The 19,310-nt window shown below is 44.1% G+C and overlaps 1 protein-coding gene across 2 annotated transcripts in view; it reads right to left on the bottom strand.

Moving 5' to 3' along the window:
• tulp4a (TUB like protein 4a) overlaps window positions 1-19,310 on the bottom strand; it is a 35,396-nt gene that overhangs the window by 3,178 nt on the left and 12,908 nt on the right. The window contains exons 3-13 of one of the 2 annotated variants that reach the window (XM_037750149.1): window positions 15,187-15,315; window positions 13,479-13,640; window positions 12,824-13,004; window positions 8,326-8,433; window positions 7,979-8,145; window positions 7,185-7,409; window positions 6,706-6,940; window positions 5,367-5,511; window positions 4,582-4,753; window positions 4,178-4,271; window positions 583-4,052 (exon numbers count right to left, since the gene is read on the bottom strand). In XM_037750149.1, coding sequence (XP_037606077.1) covers window positions 583-4,052; window positions 4,178-4,271; window positions 4,582-4,753; window positions 5,367-5,511; window positions 6,706-6,940; window positions 7,185-7,409; window positions 7,979-8,145; window positions 8,326-8,433; window positions 12,824-13,004; window positions 13,479-13,640; window positions 15,187-15,315 — 5,088 coding nt within the window. The remainder of the gene's footprint in view (window positions 1-582; window positions 4,053-4,177; window positions 4,272-4,581; window positions 4,754-5,366; window positions 5,512-6,705; window positions 6,941-7,184; window positions 7,410-7,978; window positions 8,146-8,325; window positions 8,434-12,823; window positions 13,005-13,478; window positions 13,641-15,186; window positions 15,316-19,310) is intronic. The other variant, XM_037750150.1, reaches the window with a different exon arrangement.

The following is a 19,310-nucleotide window of genomic DNA, read 5'->3' as shown; positions in this document are numbered from 1 at the left end:
ATCAATTAAGAACACAAAACAATGACAAATATTGTCCAGAAACCCTCACAGGTACTGCATTTAGCATAACAAATATGCTCAAATCATAACAGAAGTGTGCTGACTTGACTATGACTTGCCTCAAACTGCATGTGATTATCATAAAGTGGGCATGTCAGTAAAGGGGAGACTCATGGGTACCCATAGAACCCATTTTCATTCACATATGTTGAGGTCAGAGGTCAAGGGACCCCTTTGAATATAGCCATGGCAGTTTTTCCTCGCTAAAATGTAGTATAAGTTTGGAGCGTTATTTAACCTCCTTCACGACAAGCTAGTATGACATGGTTGGTACCAATGGATTCCTTAGGTTTTGTAGTTTTACATAATGGCAGTATTCTCTCTAGCTTTAAAACTGACACCTAAAAATTGCAAGTTAATGGGAAAGAAATTAGTGCTGTTAAAAGTGAATTTGTGTTAACGTGTCATTATCACGTTAACTTTTGACAGCCCTATTTCAAATCAATAACTCTTAAATATTTTTAATGATCCTTTCAGTATACAGATAACATGCAGTGAGTGATATTTCTTGAGCTCTCTTACCTGTCTGCCCTCCAGTTCAATTTGAAAGTTCTTGGCAGACTCCTGTGTGACGCGCCCACCGAAGTCCAGCTGGTAGACCTGCGTGGCTTCATTCCACAGCGGCTGCTTGTTGGCCATGACGTACACAAACCCCTGGCTGCCCAGCCCTCGGTCCTCCTTCTCGGCCTTTCGACACTTGATCTCGTCCAGTTCGCTGGCAGCCCTCAAGTTCCTCTTACTCTTCCAGCCCTTCTTACCGCTCTGGCACTGATTGAGCAGCTCATCCCCGCTGATGAACAGCTCTGGCTCGCTTTCTGAACTGTCTTGGAACTCACTATTGGCAGTGCCCTTGCTCAGCTTCTTGGCCTTCAACTGCTGCTCTTTCTGTCCCTTCAGCTTCTTCTTGTCCCTTCCTCCCAGCCGCGGACTGGAGATGAGCGAGTTGAAATCACCCAAAGCTCTGCCCTCCTTTTTCGACTTGCTTCCTTCAGCTAGAGGTGGCACGTTAGCCTCCTCGGTGCGCACGTCCACCCGCTTGCGGTTCTTCTTGCTGAACTTCTCAGACCGCTGTGGGACAGGGCTCTCAGTCAACGAGAGCACCTCCTGAAAAGCTTCCCCAGCCTCTACCATGGCCTCTTGTAATCCTCCATGGCTCTGCAGCTCTGCTGGTGGTGGCGGAGGGGGTGGTGGAGGAGGAGGGGGAGGAGGCGGTGGCGAGAGAACATTTTTATCTACCGCCATGTGGGATGCTTTGGGTGGGAGGGGCACTGCAGGACTGGGCAAAGGCGGGCAAGAATTATAGGTGCCCCAAGGAGTGTGAAGGGAAATGGGGGGAATGGGGAGCCCGGCACAAGCACTTCCTCCTGGATACAGAGGTGGGAGAGGGCAGCAGGCCAGGTTTGCCAGGTTTGCCGGGTAACCAGGCGGTAAGACAAGGGTTGCATCCTGTTGTGAGAAGGGTACAGGTGCCACCACCTCCTTTGGGGAGGAGCAGGGGCGTGGTGACCCTGGGATGGGCTGAAGCTGGGCTCCAGAATAGGCAGTTGTTGGAGGGTACTGGAGAGAGATTTGGTAGCCTGCAGCTACTGCAGCAGCTTGAAATGATGCAGCACTTGGGCTGGTGGGGGACTTTGGGGAAAGGACAAAAGGCAGCCTGGACACATCCAAGTGCTGAGCTGGGCTAAGAATAAGTGGGGGTGGTTTGTGGGGTCCGGTGGGGGCGGTGGGATTCAGCGTTGCTGTCCGTTCCTGAGGAACCCACACCTCCTCTGTGGCAGCTGGGTCCCACTGATAGGGAGGTGGGCGTTTGACAACCAGCCCTGATGCATCATTTCCCCCTAGCGCCAGATTCCTCAGTGACTGGTTCAGGGATTCATCCTCAGTAAATGCTGAATTAACATAATCAGCCCTGTCTCTGTTACTTCCTCCTCCTGCTGCTGCAGTCCCAGATCCTTCAAGAGCACTCAGCAGGCTGTAAGAGGACTGGGAGGCCAGAGGAGTAGTGCTGTTGGAGTGAACAATAACTGTGCTGTGTGGTGCCCCGTTCCCTGGAGGGAAATCCTGCCTGATAATAGTTCCTCCTGCTATTCCATTAGTGCTCCCTGGGGCAGTGCTTCCAACACTGGATCCACTGCTACACTGACTGCAGGTGTATAAGGCTGTTGGCACCCTCTGCTGGAACGAGGCTGCTAGTGCACTACTACTGTTTTTAGCCTTGGGAGGCAGTGGTCTGGGCGGCTCCAGCATCTGGGAAACTTTGAGAGCGGCCTCGCGGCTGTTCCTCCTGAGAGTGGCGTGGATCAGACTGCTGTCGAGCCTCTGTCCGGGGTTCCTGCCAACCGCACTGTTCTGATTGGCTGGGTCAGGGTATGGGGGCGGGTCTCCGCTGGGTATGGAATAGCGAGGTGCGGTGAGTCTGTTGAGTGTGGCAGAGGTGTAGGGCAGCTGGATCTTCTTGTCGGCTGAGGAGGAGGATGAGGAGGAGGTGACCCTGAGGGTGGCGGAGCTGCCGGGTCCCTGGAGTGTGTAGACATTCTGATTGCAGACAAGGCGCGTTCGAGGACGACATACTTCCTCCACATTCCCACTACTGTCAAACGTTGTTATCCTCTCATATCCCAGTGGTGTGGGGTACTGCGCTTGTTGCTGACCTGGAGGATAAAGTGTTAACTCTCCCTTCTTCAGACAAAGTTCACCAGGGGGAGGAGTCCCACCGGTGCCCCCTCCTGCTCCAGATGCAGGACTGGAGGCTGCAGCTGAGGCTGATGCGGAGGCAGCGGCAGCTGCTGCAGCAGCCACGGCGGCAGCCACTGTCCCGGGATAGGGGGGTGGGGGGTTCATCTTGCTGAGCTCTAGAGGGGCACTAAACACCAGTGTATCACCCTCAGCCAGCTGTGGAGTTGACCGAGTGGTTTTGATTTTCAGTAGGTGCTCGTGTTCACCCCCCACCACTCTCTCAACCACTAAATCAGCAGGTGGATGAGGAATCTGTATCTGCAGTGTCCCCTGCTGGAGCTGGTGCACAGCTGCACCTGAAGACTGTCCTGATGAAATGGAAGGAACGGGGATTTGAATTTGGAGTGGCTGCTGAAGTTGATGGTGATGCTGCTGCTGCGGTGTGTGCTGTTGATGATGCATCTGTTGATGCAGTTGCTGCTGAATATGTTGATGGTGCTGTTGTAGTTGTTGCTGCTGTTGTATATGCTGCTGGAGCTGATGTTGATGCTGCTGCTGCATGTGTTGTATCTGCTGCTGAATGTGCTGTTGCTGAAGCTGCTGCTGCTGTTGTAAGTGTTGGTGCTGGAGCATCTGCTGCTGCTGCTGTTGGAGTTGGTGCTGCTGTTGGAGTTGGTGCTGTTGCTGCTGTTGGAGTTGCTGTTGCTGCTGCTGTTGGAGCTGCTGATGCTGGAGTTGCTGTTGCTGCTGAAGCTGTTGGTGGTGGTGCTGAATTTGTTGTTGTTGGTGCTGCTGCTGTTGTTGATGGTGGCTTGGTTGTTGTTGCTGTTGTTGTGAAGGATGATGAGAAGGTGGAGGTCCCACCATCAGGCGACCCATTTCTAGTCCTCCAAAGATGACCTGACCAGGACTGGAGTACCTGGTGGGAACAGTGTACTGGGCTGTCAGGATGGTGTCCTGGCTTTGGTCTGGCCCACCAGCAGCGGCCCCAACAGGGGTTGCTGTGGGATTCGTTAGGACATCTAGCTGAACATTTTGATTGGCTAGGAGTGACTGGACCAGACCAATGCTTTGGGCGGGGGACATGGCCTGGGCGGGACTATGGATGGGGGCTATAGGGATGTTGACAGTGCAGGGCGGGTTGTCATCGGTGGTACCAGCAGGGCCTGTGACAGGCAAGTCATCTTCATCCTCACTGAAGACGTTGGGGCTGAAGACGGGCAGATTGATGTAGTCCATGGAGATTTTACGCACCTCTGGCAGGTAGATGGTCATCTGTCTGGGCTGCAGATGGAGGAGGCTCGTCTTATAGATGACTGAGGGGAGAGGGACAGAGTAAGAGTAAGAATGATAAAAATAAAGGCAAGTGAGAAATGGTACTGATGATATTTATTTATTTATTCAGGGCTAAATGTTAATGGTAAAGTTGTAGATTGGTTACCTGCACCAAGATTAGTTGGCAAGAATGTTGCGAGCCCCACAATCTTGAACTTTGTTCCCCAAATATTGGATGTGACCTGAGCGAGGTAATTTTGCTGCAAGATGGGAACAAAGAGAATCATATTATTTTCTATAAAACATAAAAAAAACAGAATAAATACATTTCTAAAAGTGAAATATGTGAGCTTATGATCAAACAAAACACTGCCCCCACGCCTAGACACATAAGCAACATGACCAATCCATAGGTGATGGGTGTGGATTCCTCACAGGCTTCCCAACCAACCAACACTGCCAAGTGTGTTTGATGTAATTATTATTATTATGATTATGATTATGATTATTAATAAGAACCACTGGTTCAGGGAAAAATAACGAATTCCGCTTAAATAATTAGATTGTTACCTGAGTGATGTCATCTAGAGGAAATTCCCTCCGTGTTAGACTGGGTGACCCAATTGAGGGTTTCCGTATAGGTAACCGTGGTGACCTGGAGATCTCTTGTGTGGTGCGGGACAGTTTGGGCGATTTTCTGGGATCAATGTTGATCCTGTTGGTAAAGGGACAAACTAAGTCTCTACAGAGAAGGTAGCAAATAAAAAAAAGAAGGTTTAGGCATGCAGTGAACCAAAAAACAAGTGTAGAACATTTCATTAGACATTTATGTAAAGGGTTAATAATATAGGAAAGAAGGTTAAGAGTTCAATATCTGCCGGGATGGAACACTAATTACCAACAAAATTCAGGAGTAAATTCTGGTATTGCAGTGTATTTGGCAGAAAGCGATTAATACACATTTATTCAAAGGTTAATTCTTATGTTTTCATGCTGATGGACGATGGAGTGATAGCAATCTAAGACATTTGAATGCATCCTTTGGTTCTCTGCTTTCACAGAAGCAGCTAAACTAACGCTGAATGACTGGGTACCATGTGGGACATTAAATGTTTCTTAAAAATCAAACTGGGTAACAAGTTTCTTGATATAAACTGAATAACTATGCAATATGTAAGCAAACCTTGACTTGATTTATCTAATATTGTGTGGAGCGAACTAAACAAAACAACCTCTTGTCCATTTCACATGGAGTATTGGCAACTGGCGGGTCAAAGAACCAAGTATCATATAAAAAAAACTGGAAGTATAAATTAAAGATGGCATGCTACAGTACAGGTCAGGTGTCTTGTTACCTTGGTAGTTTGGGCGATTTGCTACCCCTGGATATCTTTGGAGATTTCTTGCCAACCCAGTCGTCACTCAGCTCGATGTCACTGGAGTCGGAGCAGTTACAGCTGTCAATCATGGCAGTTATCAGACTGTTGCCGTATATCTCATCTGAGGAGAGAAAACAAGACGGAGGATGGAAAGAATGGAGTCAGGTTTGAGTAAATAGATTGTAAATGTGTTGATCTTCTTGACGCTAAAAATCCTAATTTGTTTCTGGCTAAAATGTTTATAACATCGCTGTTTCAAAAGGGTATTACCGTGTGGACTAAATCAGGGAGGAAAGAAGGGAGTATAAATATGAGATGAGATGCTCCGCAAAATGGAAATTATTACAATAAAGTTGGTATTGCAGTAAATCTACTTTAACAATCTGGAGGCAGGCACCTTCAGATATTTTTACGCAACAAGATGGCAGCAGCAATGTTCTATCATTTCTACAGATAAACATTAAGAGCCATTTGGTCCCAGCCATTGTTTCTGTAGTTTCCATCCTTCTCTTTTTCCTCATTCATATGGAGTCTGTGAACCGCTGCTGCTCCAGTTTAGGTCAAGCTAATTTATTTGATGGACATTAAAGTGTGAATGGGCTGGAACCATTTCATGGCTGGCTTCATTTATCACTGTGTGGGGAGGGTGCGGGTTGATTTATGAGGAACCCAGGGGCCATCAGAGTCCCCATTAAGCAGCTTTTAATTAACATGGGCCCAGCCTGCCCTATGTGACTAAAACATACTCACTCTCTGAGTGCCAACTCAAGAAACTCAAATAACTGGAAAAGTACTGGAGCAGGCAAATGTGTCTGGGAGGAATGCATTTAGAAGCTCCGTTTGAATCTTTACAAGCAGTAAAACATATACAGTATGTATATTATGATTAAAACACATACTCATAATTTGTATTATCAAAAAATAAAGGAAATACATTTTGGTTCTTGAACAGCTTCCAGGTCCAAGTCAGTTTTAGAGAGGGCAGTAACAGCTCATTGAACAAAGACATGGGAGTAACTAATTCTAATATACTTTATCGTAATGAAAGTTTAACTATTTAAATGGAAAGAAAAATCTCACACTGGATGTATTGTCCATCAATCTCACATTTTCTTAAACATATTCCACAAAAGAAGAGCTCAATTTGAATAGCTTAAATTTATAAGCACATACGGTATATACAAATGTTGTATTTATGTTAAACAGCTGACTTAAATGTTCTCGATCTTACCGTTTACATCATTGGGAAACATGTTAATTGGGGATTATTTTTTTGTTTTATAAGGTTGCCAATATGAAGGAAGCTCAGTTTTACCTGATTTCCCATCTGTCTTGGGGTCCATAATGACAAACTCTGGACGCAGTTTACTTATTCGCCGGCCTTTGAGGATAGGCACCAGACCTCCTAGGTACTCCAGGTACAGAGTGTAGCAGGGCCCCCCCACCTCAGGGTTATCCTCCGTACGCTTCATGGTACAGTGCAGACGCTCGTTTCCAGCTGTTGGGTAGCTCACAAAATCACGCATGTTGTTGGGATCAGGGATGGGGGGCTGAAAGAGAAAACATGGGGTTGTAATGTAGTTCAAAAATGTATGCTACCACAACAATTTTAGGTGAAGTGTACTCCTATAAAAGTTTGTTATGCTTAGCTACACTTTGCCTGGGCTTATTTGTAGGGGAGAGGGTGACATCTATGACAGCAATGCTATGCATCAAGTCAATTTCCAGGAAGCTCTTCGCATCTATTTTCACGTTTTTTTTTAATGGATCTAGCACCCTCCTGTTTTGTGTTACCTTGATGGTGGGTACGAAAGCAGTAGTGACGTAAGAACAGAGGCGGGAAGGCATGGTGAGCTTGGCAACATCTTTTTCCTCCTTCACTGCTGTGGCGATGCCCTGCTGGCAGAGAAGCTGCAGGTTGGCAACGCGGTGCTCCACTCGCACTACGTAGAGCGCCGGGCCACAGGCCAAGAACAGGCGAGAGTCCCGGTGACCCCAACACAGCGTGGTGATGGGTCGCTGCATAATGGAGGAGATATATTGGAGAGAGGATAAGATTGCTTTGTCACATTTACTACATTCTGCACTACATCCTTTCAAAATGTTAAAGGTTCTCTAAACAATATTCAGAGCATTAATATAGCATTACATTTGCAATGTAAAGATATAGTGGAGTAATGGCAACCTGAGCAGAGAATGAAGTCACTCTTCTTCTGTGTGTGTTGTAATCAGAGATTCTCCTTGCTTTGTTCACACAGCCGGGCCGACCGTGCGTACCTTTTAGTGCATGTTTGTGCATGTGAATGTGCCCCACTGGCTAGCTCATTGCCGCTGTTCTGCACTGCGCTCATACGGCGGTTACAGCTGATAACGCCGCAGGTAAACACTGTAAGCTCTGTCAGCACCATTAGCTGCGAGCCACTGGCTCAGTGGAGAGCCATGTGCAGGCACTGGATATGCTCTGAATTTCGAATTTAGAGTCCTATCATTGAGGAAGGGAAATAAAATGCATACAATTCTGAGTACTGTCACTCAGACTACTCGTTAGACAGGTTTTAGCCAGGTTTGGCCCTGTTAAAGTTGATCACCTGTGCCGGTGTTTCCAGTGTGTAGATGTGTTCACCCTGAACGTTGTAGAACTTAACGAGGGCGTTCCTGGTGGGGGGATGACAGGAGGGGTCGGGGGAGAGGAGGATCCTCTCCATCCCTGCCACTGCGAGGAGGTCCCCCTGCGAGCACCACTGGACCACCACATCTACAGCACATGTCACAGGAGAAAACGTACACATTAACAGATGCAGCCAATTTTGACAAAAAAATAAATAAAAAACACAAAATATATAAACAAGTTAGTGAAAGAAGCAATGAAACAAAAGAAAAGAGACAAAGTTGCTGCAACACTTGGGCATGCATTAATGACAAGTCACCCACACACCTTTCAGACTGGTGCGGATGAGGGTGGGAGAGAGGTCATCGTAGTTGTTCATCAGGCTGATGTCTCCGGAGGTGAAGCTAACTGTCAGCAGTGGTTTCAGGCTCTGCACTGGGAAGAGACAAAGGACAACACAAAACATTGTTAACAGGCAACGTGACAGCGACACAATGAGGTGTGAGACAGTTTAAAGCACACAGTATCAACTGCAAATTAACCAAACTATAACTTTCATGTTTTTACATTTAAGTGTAGTGGATGTCAATCAATGTCTATTAAGGGAGGACTAGTGTTAAAATTATAAAACACCATGGCACTTAATAAAATGCAATAATTTATTCTACATCAACGTTATGTGGGGGTTTAACTTTATATGGAAGAGTAAGTAACATTACTTATTACAGCCACGATGTAGCCTGACATGAAATAAGGGAAGGGCTTAATCAATTAGTCAATGAATCGATTGGTCAAACAACAGAAAATCATTCGGCAACCATTTTCAGAATTGATTGCCGGTTCCAGCTTCTCAATTGTGAGGCTTTGCTCCTTTTCTTTGTCTTATGCGATAGTAAACCGTGCATCTTTGGGTTTTGGAGTGTTGGTTGGACAAAACAAGCAATTTGATGGCATCACCATGGGTTTTAGGAAACTGTGATGGGGCTTTTCCCTTACAATTTTACACAGGATGAGATGATTAATATGCATTTCCAGAGTGGGCCATAAAATACTATCTATGTGTGTGTGTGGGTGGTTATTTGTGAGGCCGTGTTTACTGTAGACGTAGTTGGGGGCTGTTATGAGAGAGGCAAGGACAGTTCCACATCCTTGGCAGCTGTAATTCATTTTCAGTGAGTTTCCACTGTGTCCTATTCATGAGAATACACTATTTCACTAACACACGCTCGTCACCGCTGCTGCATTTTTAGCTGAAAACGAGTGACATTCTCATTCAAACTGCTATAAATATAACACCTTCAGACAACCACCCATACGTTTTCCATTAAAACATCCTTGAGTCTGTCCTTTCACCAGCAATGACCCAAATACCAACACAAATGAAATATCCACCTCTGCTTTTGACTTTCAGCCCAATTCAGTTACTACTTCACATTAGTAATCCGTTCACAATGGGGTTTTGCATTAAATGAGATATATGCTGCTGCTGTAAATGCAGTGTATTGTGCAGTGCAGTGATAATGGGTCATCATCATACATTATGATAGAGAGATCTGACAGAGGGGAGGAAGAGGCAGCCTAGTGTCTCAGTCAGGTTGTCGACTTGAGAGATAATTTCTATCGGGGCCAATCAATTACTATTGACTGGTTTAATTAGTGAGTTAGAGCATAATCAGTGTTCCAGCTAAGGCAAGCACTTTTCAGCTTTACCACTTGGCCCACGGTGAAGTGAGGGAAAAAGAAAATAGCACAGCAGGAGGAGGACAGACCCTCACCAATACAGCCTTAGCAACTGGGACTAATTAAGCTCAAGAGAAAAAGGAGGCAAAAAGACAAAACAGGAACCAATAAAAATGAGGCTGTTACGTGGGCTGGTGTACACACACACACACACACACACACACACGGTGAGAGCAGCGAGAGGGTGGGGAACGCTAACCACATGCAACCCTTCTCTTGTGTGACTGCTCACGTCCCAGTGCACCAGATACACACCGGCCATCTACGTATTGGTATTGGACAGTGAACGCACCAGATACGCTCTCAGGCTCACTGTTGACTGTTGTTAATTACTACCGTTATACGTCTGTAGGCTGTCAGCACAGGAGGGCAAACATAGAACAGCTGACATGGCTTGCATCATTAGAGGATTAACACAAATATTTGAATCATGACAATCTGAACAGTTAGTTGGAGGAGAACGTGGAGTGTAACGGCCGGGACACACAGGACAAGTGAGCAGCGCGGCTTGCTTTTTATTTTGGCGCCCATGTTAACAGGTTAGAGCAGCCATAAAGCCCGTGTAAGCAGCGCAGCTTCAGGCACGGCCCGGCTGCCTGTCTACTGAATCTCTTCTAGAGATTTGAGGTCTTACCTATTTTTTCCACATGCGGTTCACAGAAAAGATAGACAGTGAAAATGATCTTTTGACCATACTGTATATTGACATCATACCAGCAACATTACTACAGTTTCAATGTCTACATCTGTAGAATATGTCACAGACTTGAAATAAAGTTATTATTTATTTTTAATTCAACACTTCCTATTTCATTTTTTTTTCTGTGGAAAGATTTCGTTCATTTGTTAAGACAAGGCTTTTATTCTGAAATATTTGCAGGACAGTGTTGTAGAAAATGCAGAGACTTGCACGGCTGCATAAATGAATAGTACCGGCTTTTAATCGTGGACTATTATTATTTATAAATGAGCACACTCTTCTTAACCTTTTTATGTCTAAAATCAATATAAATGATATTTATAATGAAATGAATCATGGCCATTATGAAAGGCAACTCTCTGTATAGAAAGAAATGGCTGTCAGAAGCAGCGCAGCAGCAGAGACGTTGCCGGTGTGGACACCACATGTGTGAGGGACGCAGCAATTCAGCAAGGTAGACGTCACTCTCCTCTTCTCCTTCAACATAAACAGGCACTAATGCTAACAAAAGCATGCAGCCAACTGTGTCAACATCACACACAAGTACTTGGGCTTTATCCTTGACATTGCAGGCAAACATATTATAGCGAAGTCCTGCGGGGTTTGGTTAAAGAAAGTACCATTGAAAATACAGTCAGAGTAGATTAACACTGAAGTGACTTTTTTGTTCCACTACTGTACAAACTAGTCTTGTGTCAAACATTTCAAGACGACACACTTCCTTTTCCAGGTTTCCTAGGTGGAGGCTGTGATTGTCCACTTGAGTACACGGTGTAAGTGTGTCGCACATGAGGAGTCTAGTGACGCACACAATTACGCTGTGACATCTGCTGCTGTTATGACAACAGCTACTGCAGCATTAACAGCAAACAGGAGGTCCAGGGGCAGCGTCAGCCCAATCCTCCTCCTCCTCCACCTCCTGCCCTCCATCTCTCACCGCAGCCCTCCACCCACCTTCCATTTGGTCACACTCTTTTGTTTTAATGCGTCTCTCCCTCCCCATCTTCACAACTGGCAGAGGAGCGGAAAATCGTTGAATAGTCACCTTCCCACTTCTGAAGCTTCATTAAATGGTTCGAAACGCCTGTGAGATCAGCATCACAAACGACTTTTCCTTCTAACTATAAGCTGCAATTAATACCTTTTGCACTTCAGCCCAATAGTACACTCCAATCCAAACAAAATAAAATGTTTTTTCACAGGACAACCTGCCATAATAATCACACTACTGCATGTAGCTAGACAGAAATGTAATGTGCTTGCTTCAGGCCATTAGTGTACATTTTAGGACAGCTTTCCTTCTTTTAATTTGTTTCATTATCAACTTTAGAGGTGTAACTGCTTGTGCCCCATTTACAAGCTGCTTGATCACAGCATTTATTAAATGAGCAAACCCGAGGTTGTAGTGAGTATACAGGTATTTGATGCCTTATTCAAGAACAGAGTATACCACCCAGAGTTCTACTAAACCGGGCAAAGCAGGTATCTCAAGACAGACATATAAACATGACAAAGATAAAGTCAAAAGAGTTCAACAGCATGCAGCTGAACATGCAACATCTCATTCAGAGATAATATGATCGTAATATTACTCTAATGCCTTGACAGAGAACCCAGGCACAGTTTATGTCCACCTGTACACCAGTTTTCAAGTCATAAATATTCATGAGAATACCAGGGGGACTAAAGTGTGATTTATGCATGACGCATCTGCGAGGGTCGCGAGTGTCCGCACAGCTAAAGTAACGTCACACCATCAGACACGGCCCTTTGCGGGGGCTCCGTGCGGTAGATTTACGCCTGTCCGTGCACATCCAACTACGCGGACGTGGAGGTGGAAAAAAATGGAGAACTTTGTGGAGCTTTGAGAATGTTGGTTTGAAGCAAGGCGAAATCTGCATGGAGTATAAAAGATCTAAACGTTTCTTTGTCACGATTCGGCGTCAGCATGTCCGTGCTACCGTCCTTGCGGAAAGTACAACCAAGGCTTGAGGCTACTAATGACAATACAGTGCAGACATACCAGCCATCACTTGTGTCCCCAACTTTGGTAATCTTTCACCTTCCCCTTGGACTTAAAGCACGAGGACGAATTGATAGAGCAGTAAAAGATGGAGGTAAAAGCTGGGAGGAGTTAGAAGCTAACAGATGGTCCCACATCTGCTTTATTCTGCGCGGAGGTACCTACGTATGAAACATCTTGACTACTCTACCCCTGCACTACAGTCCCTATAGGCACAACTCCTTACTAGGTAAACCTATACTACTCTCCAATTCTACATCAGATTATACTCTTACATCATGTCTACACCAGACATGTTTCAGTTGTGTGCCCGAAGAAGCCACAAAGAGCCGTCGATTCAAATCAAACCCTGAGCAGCGTACCTTGCGGTGGGGAGTAGTCGTCAGAGTCCGTGTCGCTCTCACTGCTGTCCTCCACCAGGAAACTGGGATAGTTCCAGGACATGCTGACGATGCCATCCGACTCATGCAGCAGAATGTGGGCCAGCATGCGCCCATGGCAGTCCATCACTATCACCTGTCCATCTGCAGTACCAAACAACACCTAGAGAGAAATAGTAAAGGGTTATTAGGGAGAAAATGAAAGAAAACGACAGACATTTAACTTGGACACAAAGACAGAAGAAGAAAGAAATAGATACAGAGATGACAGATAGAGAGCAAAGAAAGCCAAGAGAAATGCATATCACAAGGAAAACAACTTGGAGAAATAGACATAAATGGGGTGAAGGCAATGAACAAAGACAGAGACACATATACAGACTGAAAGTTTGATGATGTCCAACCTTAGCTGACAATTTAACAGCATGAAAGCAAAAACATAGCCTAACAAAACCACAACACATTCAAGACAGACGATGGTTGCTGTCACTCACAGATGATTTCCCTCAGGGCCTGTCTCTGCCTTCTGAATGACAAGTCCACATACTAAAAATGGCAAATGACAACCTAAAACTTCTAGGTCTATTAGAAACGTTGTAGCCGTCACAGTTCTGTGGGATGTGTGTGTGTGTGTTACCTGCTGGTCGTCGGGGGTCCAGATACCACAGGTAATCTGGCTCTCCAGGTTGATCTCGGAGGACCAGTGTCTCTGCCCGCTGACTGATCCCACCAGTACAAAGCCATCGCGGTAGGAGATAAGAGCCTGGGTGCCATCATGGGACCAGGTGAAGTCACTCACCTACAGGGCAGCAGACACATTAGTTAAGTATGAAATGATGATAATGAGATGCTAGCTTGATTATTAAAAAGAACAACTAGTAGTTATCCGACAAATCCACCTTTTAATACACCCAAACTGTTGGTTACACCATCAGCAGCCCCTGATGTCATTTGAAATGTCATTTTGTAATGAAGAACTGAAATAATTACTCAATTTATCAATAATTTTTCATTCAATATTCCCCAATTTCAAATGTGTGGATTTGCTGCTTTTCTTTGTCTTATGAAAGAAAGAACATTTAATATCTTTGGGTTTTGGACTGTTGCTCGGACAAGACAAAGAATTTGAGGATGCCTCCTTGGGCTCTGGAGCATTTTTCCCCCACAATTTTCTGGCATTTTCAAGCTAATCATTAGTTGCAGCCCTAAAGTAAACACAATATAATGCAATATCTGTCCAGCAAGAACAAGAAACTGGTCTTTATTAACAATGTTCAAGTGTTTTAGGTGCCGCAGTATTCTCACTTTCTAATGATGGCAAAGATGAGAATTTCAAAACACTTTGAGATGTTAAGAGGAGCATGGCCTCTAGGAGCCGCTAGCGAGGCATTTACACGTCACTAGTTTAATCCCAGTATTGTGAGCAGTACTTTCAGAATACCACATAATAAGGTCAAATTAAATACATGCCCTCCTGCAGACTATTAATACTGAAAGGGTCTCGCTGAATTGAAATAATAATGTCAGTTTAAATGAATACACTTGTATGAAATAAAACCTTGACCTCCAGGGGGAAAGAGCAGAGGTGCTATTTCAAACTGTATAATGCCATTTATTAAAGAGCCACGCTTTTCTTTAGACTGTCATCTACAAACTAAATTGATCACAAACGATAAGATGCCATCAGGATGTGTCAGACTCAGCTCAGCAGATGTCAGTGATTGATGGATCTGGCCTACCCAACGTACGTCGCTCGACAGTTATTATTAAAAATCAGCACGTGCAATGTCAGGGAGTTTTTTTTCCAGTTGGGAAATGTTGGAGGCAAATGGAATGTGCAAGAATGAAGTCTTAAAGTCTTAACTCTCCGTACAGGTTAATGTGTATATCCCTACTTCTTCTGTTTAAATATTTGTTTCGCTTCTATAGAGTGCTACAGGAATGAGTCCTAAAACCTGGAAATGAGTTAGAATTAAATAAGATTACTAAACATCATCACACCGACTCGTCTGCCTTTACAGCCTGGTTGTGTATACTCAAGCTTATGATAAACGTGTGTTTGCCACACAAATAATCCAAAATTCAACCGAAAAATCAGGCTTTTTGTCGAGGGGATCAGTGCGATGCTAATTTCCTGGTTTGCCTACATAAATAGGTAATTTCTGGAGCACTCTTACTGTTCTGTATTGTGCTCCCACTTACTATTTATATGCACTCCTTTACATTTTCATGAATACTATTTTTATTTCTGTACATGCGTTCCATATTCAGTGTCGATGCAAAGTAAACATGGACTTTTAATTACTGATTTAATTCATGTCCCATTCCTGTGTAATGTATTTTACCTGCGCTCCACGGTCATTGACCAGCTCCACTGACCAGCGGCCCTCGTATTGGATCCAAACAAAGATCCCTCCATCTGTATCACAGGTAGCCAGTTTCTGAAAGGGCTCATTCCACCGCACCAAGACCACCTTAAAAGACAGAAAAATAAACGAGGGAACAAAAGGGTTAAAACAATGTTTAGAGAGACTGTCCTGTGTCCTTATGACGGCCATTATCTGTGACCCTGTCAGTGTTCCTTTAGTGAGATAAGTATTTTCAGCGAGATATGCAAATTAAGTAATTCCAGATTGTGCTGTGTGTAGTACGGCAGGCAAAAGAATTTATCAGTGGCCTTCCTGTGACACAGCTTTGCTCCCTTAACTACTACAGATAATGTGAGATGATCAACAATACAATGCCATGTCAGAGTGCCCTTGATCAAACTCTGAACTCTTGCCTGCACACTCACTGCTAGTCGCTCTAAATTGGGGCGTCAGCTGAAACTCCTAAAATCCAGAAAGTAATATCCGAGTTCCCGCATTTCAAATGAGCTAAATTTAGCATCGAACCAGATGAAAATATATCACAAAGTGGGTTAACCTCATTTTGAAAAAGTCGCAAAGGAGCCGCTACTATCCTGAATATTACAGACAATGAGATGCAATCATGGAAACTCTTATCAGAGTTGTCTAATCATACCACACTTCAAACATTTCAGACTGTTCCTCCTTGTTTGTGACCTGATACTGTACACAATGGATAGCTGATGTTGTGTATGCATCACTGCACAGGTTATGTTTCTGTTTTTATTCTATGAAAAGCATTTAGTTTGTCTAAATATGAATTAAAGGGAAATTCTAATCTAAAAGAGAGGGACAGTAAGAGGTGCTAAAAAAGTGCAGTGACGCATGAACGTCGCTACAGAAAATACATTGTGGACAAACAGTAAACGGCACAGCCTCTAACACCAGTGACTCACAGATGCATGGGTTTCTGTAATTGCCCAGAGGTCAGTAGATATAGACATGGATCATCACTCGCCTAAGGAATGAGTTACAAAGGAAGAAGGTGTTGATATCTGGCAGAGAGCATAATAGATCAAACTGTTCGTCATCTCTTTCTTTGACAGTGTCACCCATCTCAAAGGCACCCATTACAATCTCCATCCAGCCCTCTCCTCTATGTGTCTGGTCTTCTGTAACGTGACTCAGCCTGTTCCCAGAGGAATAATCCTAAACAGGGAGCAGCTCTGCTCTTGCTGAGTGAAGCACGTGGGCTGTACACGCTCAAACACACAACACAGGGCAGGTTTTAGTGGGGCTTACGCTCTTTGAGTGCAAGTCCAACAGATCAGTGGCTGAGAGTTGGATAAGCCTGCCAGTCTTGCTCTTTTGCCCCAAACAACACCAACCCCCCACCTCGACAAACACACAGTCCAATCTATCCATGGTCCAGCAGAACAGGTGTTATTAAAGCTAGGGTTGGTAATGTTGAGAAACTAGCAAGAGTATGCTAGATTAAAAAAAATATCCAACCGAAAACTGAGCCCAGTGTTGCCACCGTTTTTTCAAATGAAAGTAGCTAGCAGCACTAGCTCCAGAAGTCCCTAAATCTACTGACAGTCCGTCCAGGCCTCCCTCTAAAGCAACTCCCACAAAATTATCATTATGAATGTAAACATATCATGAACATAAACAACGAACATGGCTATTGTTAGTATTCACAGCTGTAAAGCTAGCAGTTTGTGGAAGACTCCGGTAATTTTCTTGAGTCTGTAGAATATGATGTTTAGGCCAGGACATCTCTGAAGCATGACAATATTTGATTTAAAATGATATTTTGACACACATTTCACCTTTAACAAATATTGCACCTCCGTGATTTGAAAATTGCATTAGACATTATTGCAATTTCGATAAAATTTCGATTAACTGTGCAGCCCTACCACAAATACTGGATTTGTTTTCGTCAAAGCATTTTATTTATTGATTGCTGTCGTGTGTTTTTGAAGATTACCAACCCTAGCTTTAACTGTATGTTCATATGACAATCTTATATTCCTCAGAGAAGAGAAAGAGAAAAGTTATGGAAAACCAAAGTCGACAATCATTCTCCCTCCAGCTGTATTTTCAACGTCAATATTAGGCTGCTTAGTCTTCAGGAAAAATTAACATCGGAGATACATCACACAGTCAAGGCCACGTGTTTAATGAGTGAGGCAGTTAGTTAAACCATCATCTGTAACTAATTGTTAAAACTCTAAGCAGCATGACGCAACGGGCCTCATGCAGGAAGCCATGTACAAACAAATTACCTCTAATTTTTGTTCGTATCCACAATTTGTTCTGATTTTATTAGTACACATTCATTTCATGGATCACCAATGTTTTCTGGTTTTGCTCTTCTCTTAGGTAAGAGTACATTTAATGAGAGGTCGAGAGCACTCTGACCACGATAAGAAAAAAATATGTTGTTCTCATAGTCAACAAATTAAATAAAACCAGTACTGACGCTCTGGAAAACCACATGTTTACTCCGTTTAAGTTTAATTAACAGTACCTCAATTTCACTACTGCTGAAGTTCTTGTTCTTACAGCATTTTTTTGGTGGCATCTCTCCAATTCTTGAGCATTTGCACACAGCAAAACACCTGCCCTTATACAGTGTTCAGGGGACATTACTTATGCTAATCATAAACAATCGGTCACGCGCCTCCAATTTATGATCAAATGGGATTCATCATCCCATTCACCATCAGATTTTAGATGACTTGACTTCTCTTATTTTCCCTCTTAACAGAAAATTAAGAGAAAATATAAGATACATTTAAAAGAGTGTTGCTGAATGAAACCCAATGTTGGGATAAGAGGAGAAAAGTTCAGTTGTCAGGCTGGAGTTAGTCTAATAATCACCAGCATATGGTAGAAGAAATTCCAGGTAGCTTTTGTCCAGGTTCTAAGGTAAGTTATATACTAGGCAATTCTTAGTGCACTGTACATGAGAGTAATGCTCCAATAAATACAAACAGGGGTAAAAGTAAATTATTTTCACATTTTCCAGTAGAGATGTTTTGATGCAATTGCAGCAACAATGCTGAGGTAGCTCCAACCACTAAGCACATTTATCCTGCAGGGTTTCCCAACAATTCCCTAATAGTCACTGCCTTGTGTATTGTTGAATGTCTGCAGTGATAAAGGACAGGGTCATCCTAGATGAACTTAAAATGATCTGTCTCACACAAACATGTTTATATGAATACACCATGTGCAGCCCTCCAGCGTAATAAGTAGGATTCATCGCTCTCCTGGCCCCGCTCCCTCAGCAATAAGGTGTCCTGTGAGCCAGATTTACCGTGTTTTCACTCCCACTCCCAGTGGTACAAGTCCTAATGTTGCTCTATAGGTGTGTCTCAGCTGGCAGGAAAGAGGACACAATGAGACATGGCCTGTTGCAGGTCTGCAGCTAAGGTCTCTATGTCATTCTGACTGAGCTGACCATCGTCACGGACCATTAAAAACGGCCTGCCATCTATCATTCAGCCGCAGCAGTCACCTGAAGCAGCAGTGGGCGCAAAGCTGACAAGCTTCGGCAGTAGTATTGTTAAAGAAAACAAATTTCCCTGCTCAAGGATCTCATGGGGGAATACAAATCCGTCTTGTTACTCCACTCGTGCACTGTCTGCAACCTCTGGGGAGCAAAATGGATTTTCCGGATGATATTATATACAACCTAATTCAGCTCCAGCCAGTGTAGACAGACTTGAGGCTTTAGATTAGGTAGGAGCTCCAGTTTGCACAATTCTAACATCATTTAATCACTGTACATAAACTAAAAAAGGGCCAAAATAAAAACAAAAAAGAAGAAATTAGCATAAAGTTTACACATGATGTGTCTTGCATGTGTGCACACTGATCTGCAGCCTCATGGAGGTGACAATAATCTGTGTATGTGTAAATTTAGCACAGCGTGGAGATTAGTGTGAGCTGGTCAGGCATCCCGCGAGGGGGACAGCTGAGCACCTCGCTGTGACGCAGCGATCTGGGAGATCAGACGTCACATGGAGACAGACAGGATAAGAGTGAGAAACCAGAGGACAGCGAGGGGCCGGAGGGATCACGGGCAGAAGAGGCACATGCACATAATG

This window comes from Sebastes umbrosus, chromosome 18 (assembly GCF_015220745.1).
Source record: "Sebastes umbrosus isolate fSebUmb1 chromosome 18, fSebUmb1.pri, whole genome shotgun sequence".
Taxonomy (NCBI): domain Eukaryota; kingdom Metazoa; phylum Chordata; class Actinopteri; order Perciformes; family Sebastidae; genus Sebastes; species Sebastes umbrosus.
The sequence above is the reverse complement of the archived record's forward strand: the minus strand, read 5'-3'. Positions and strand labels throughout refer to the sequence as shown.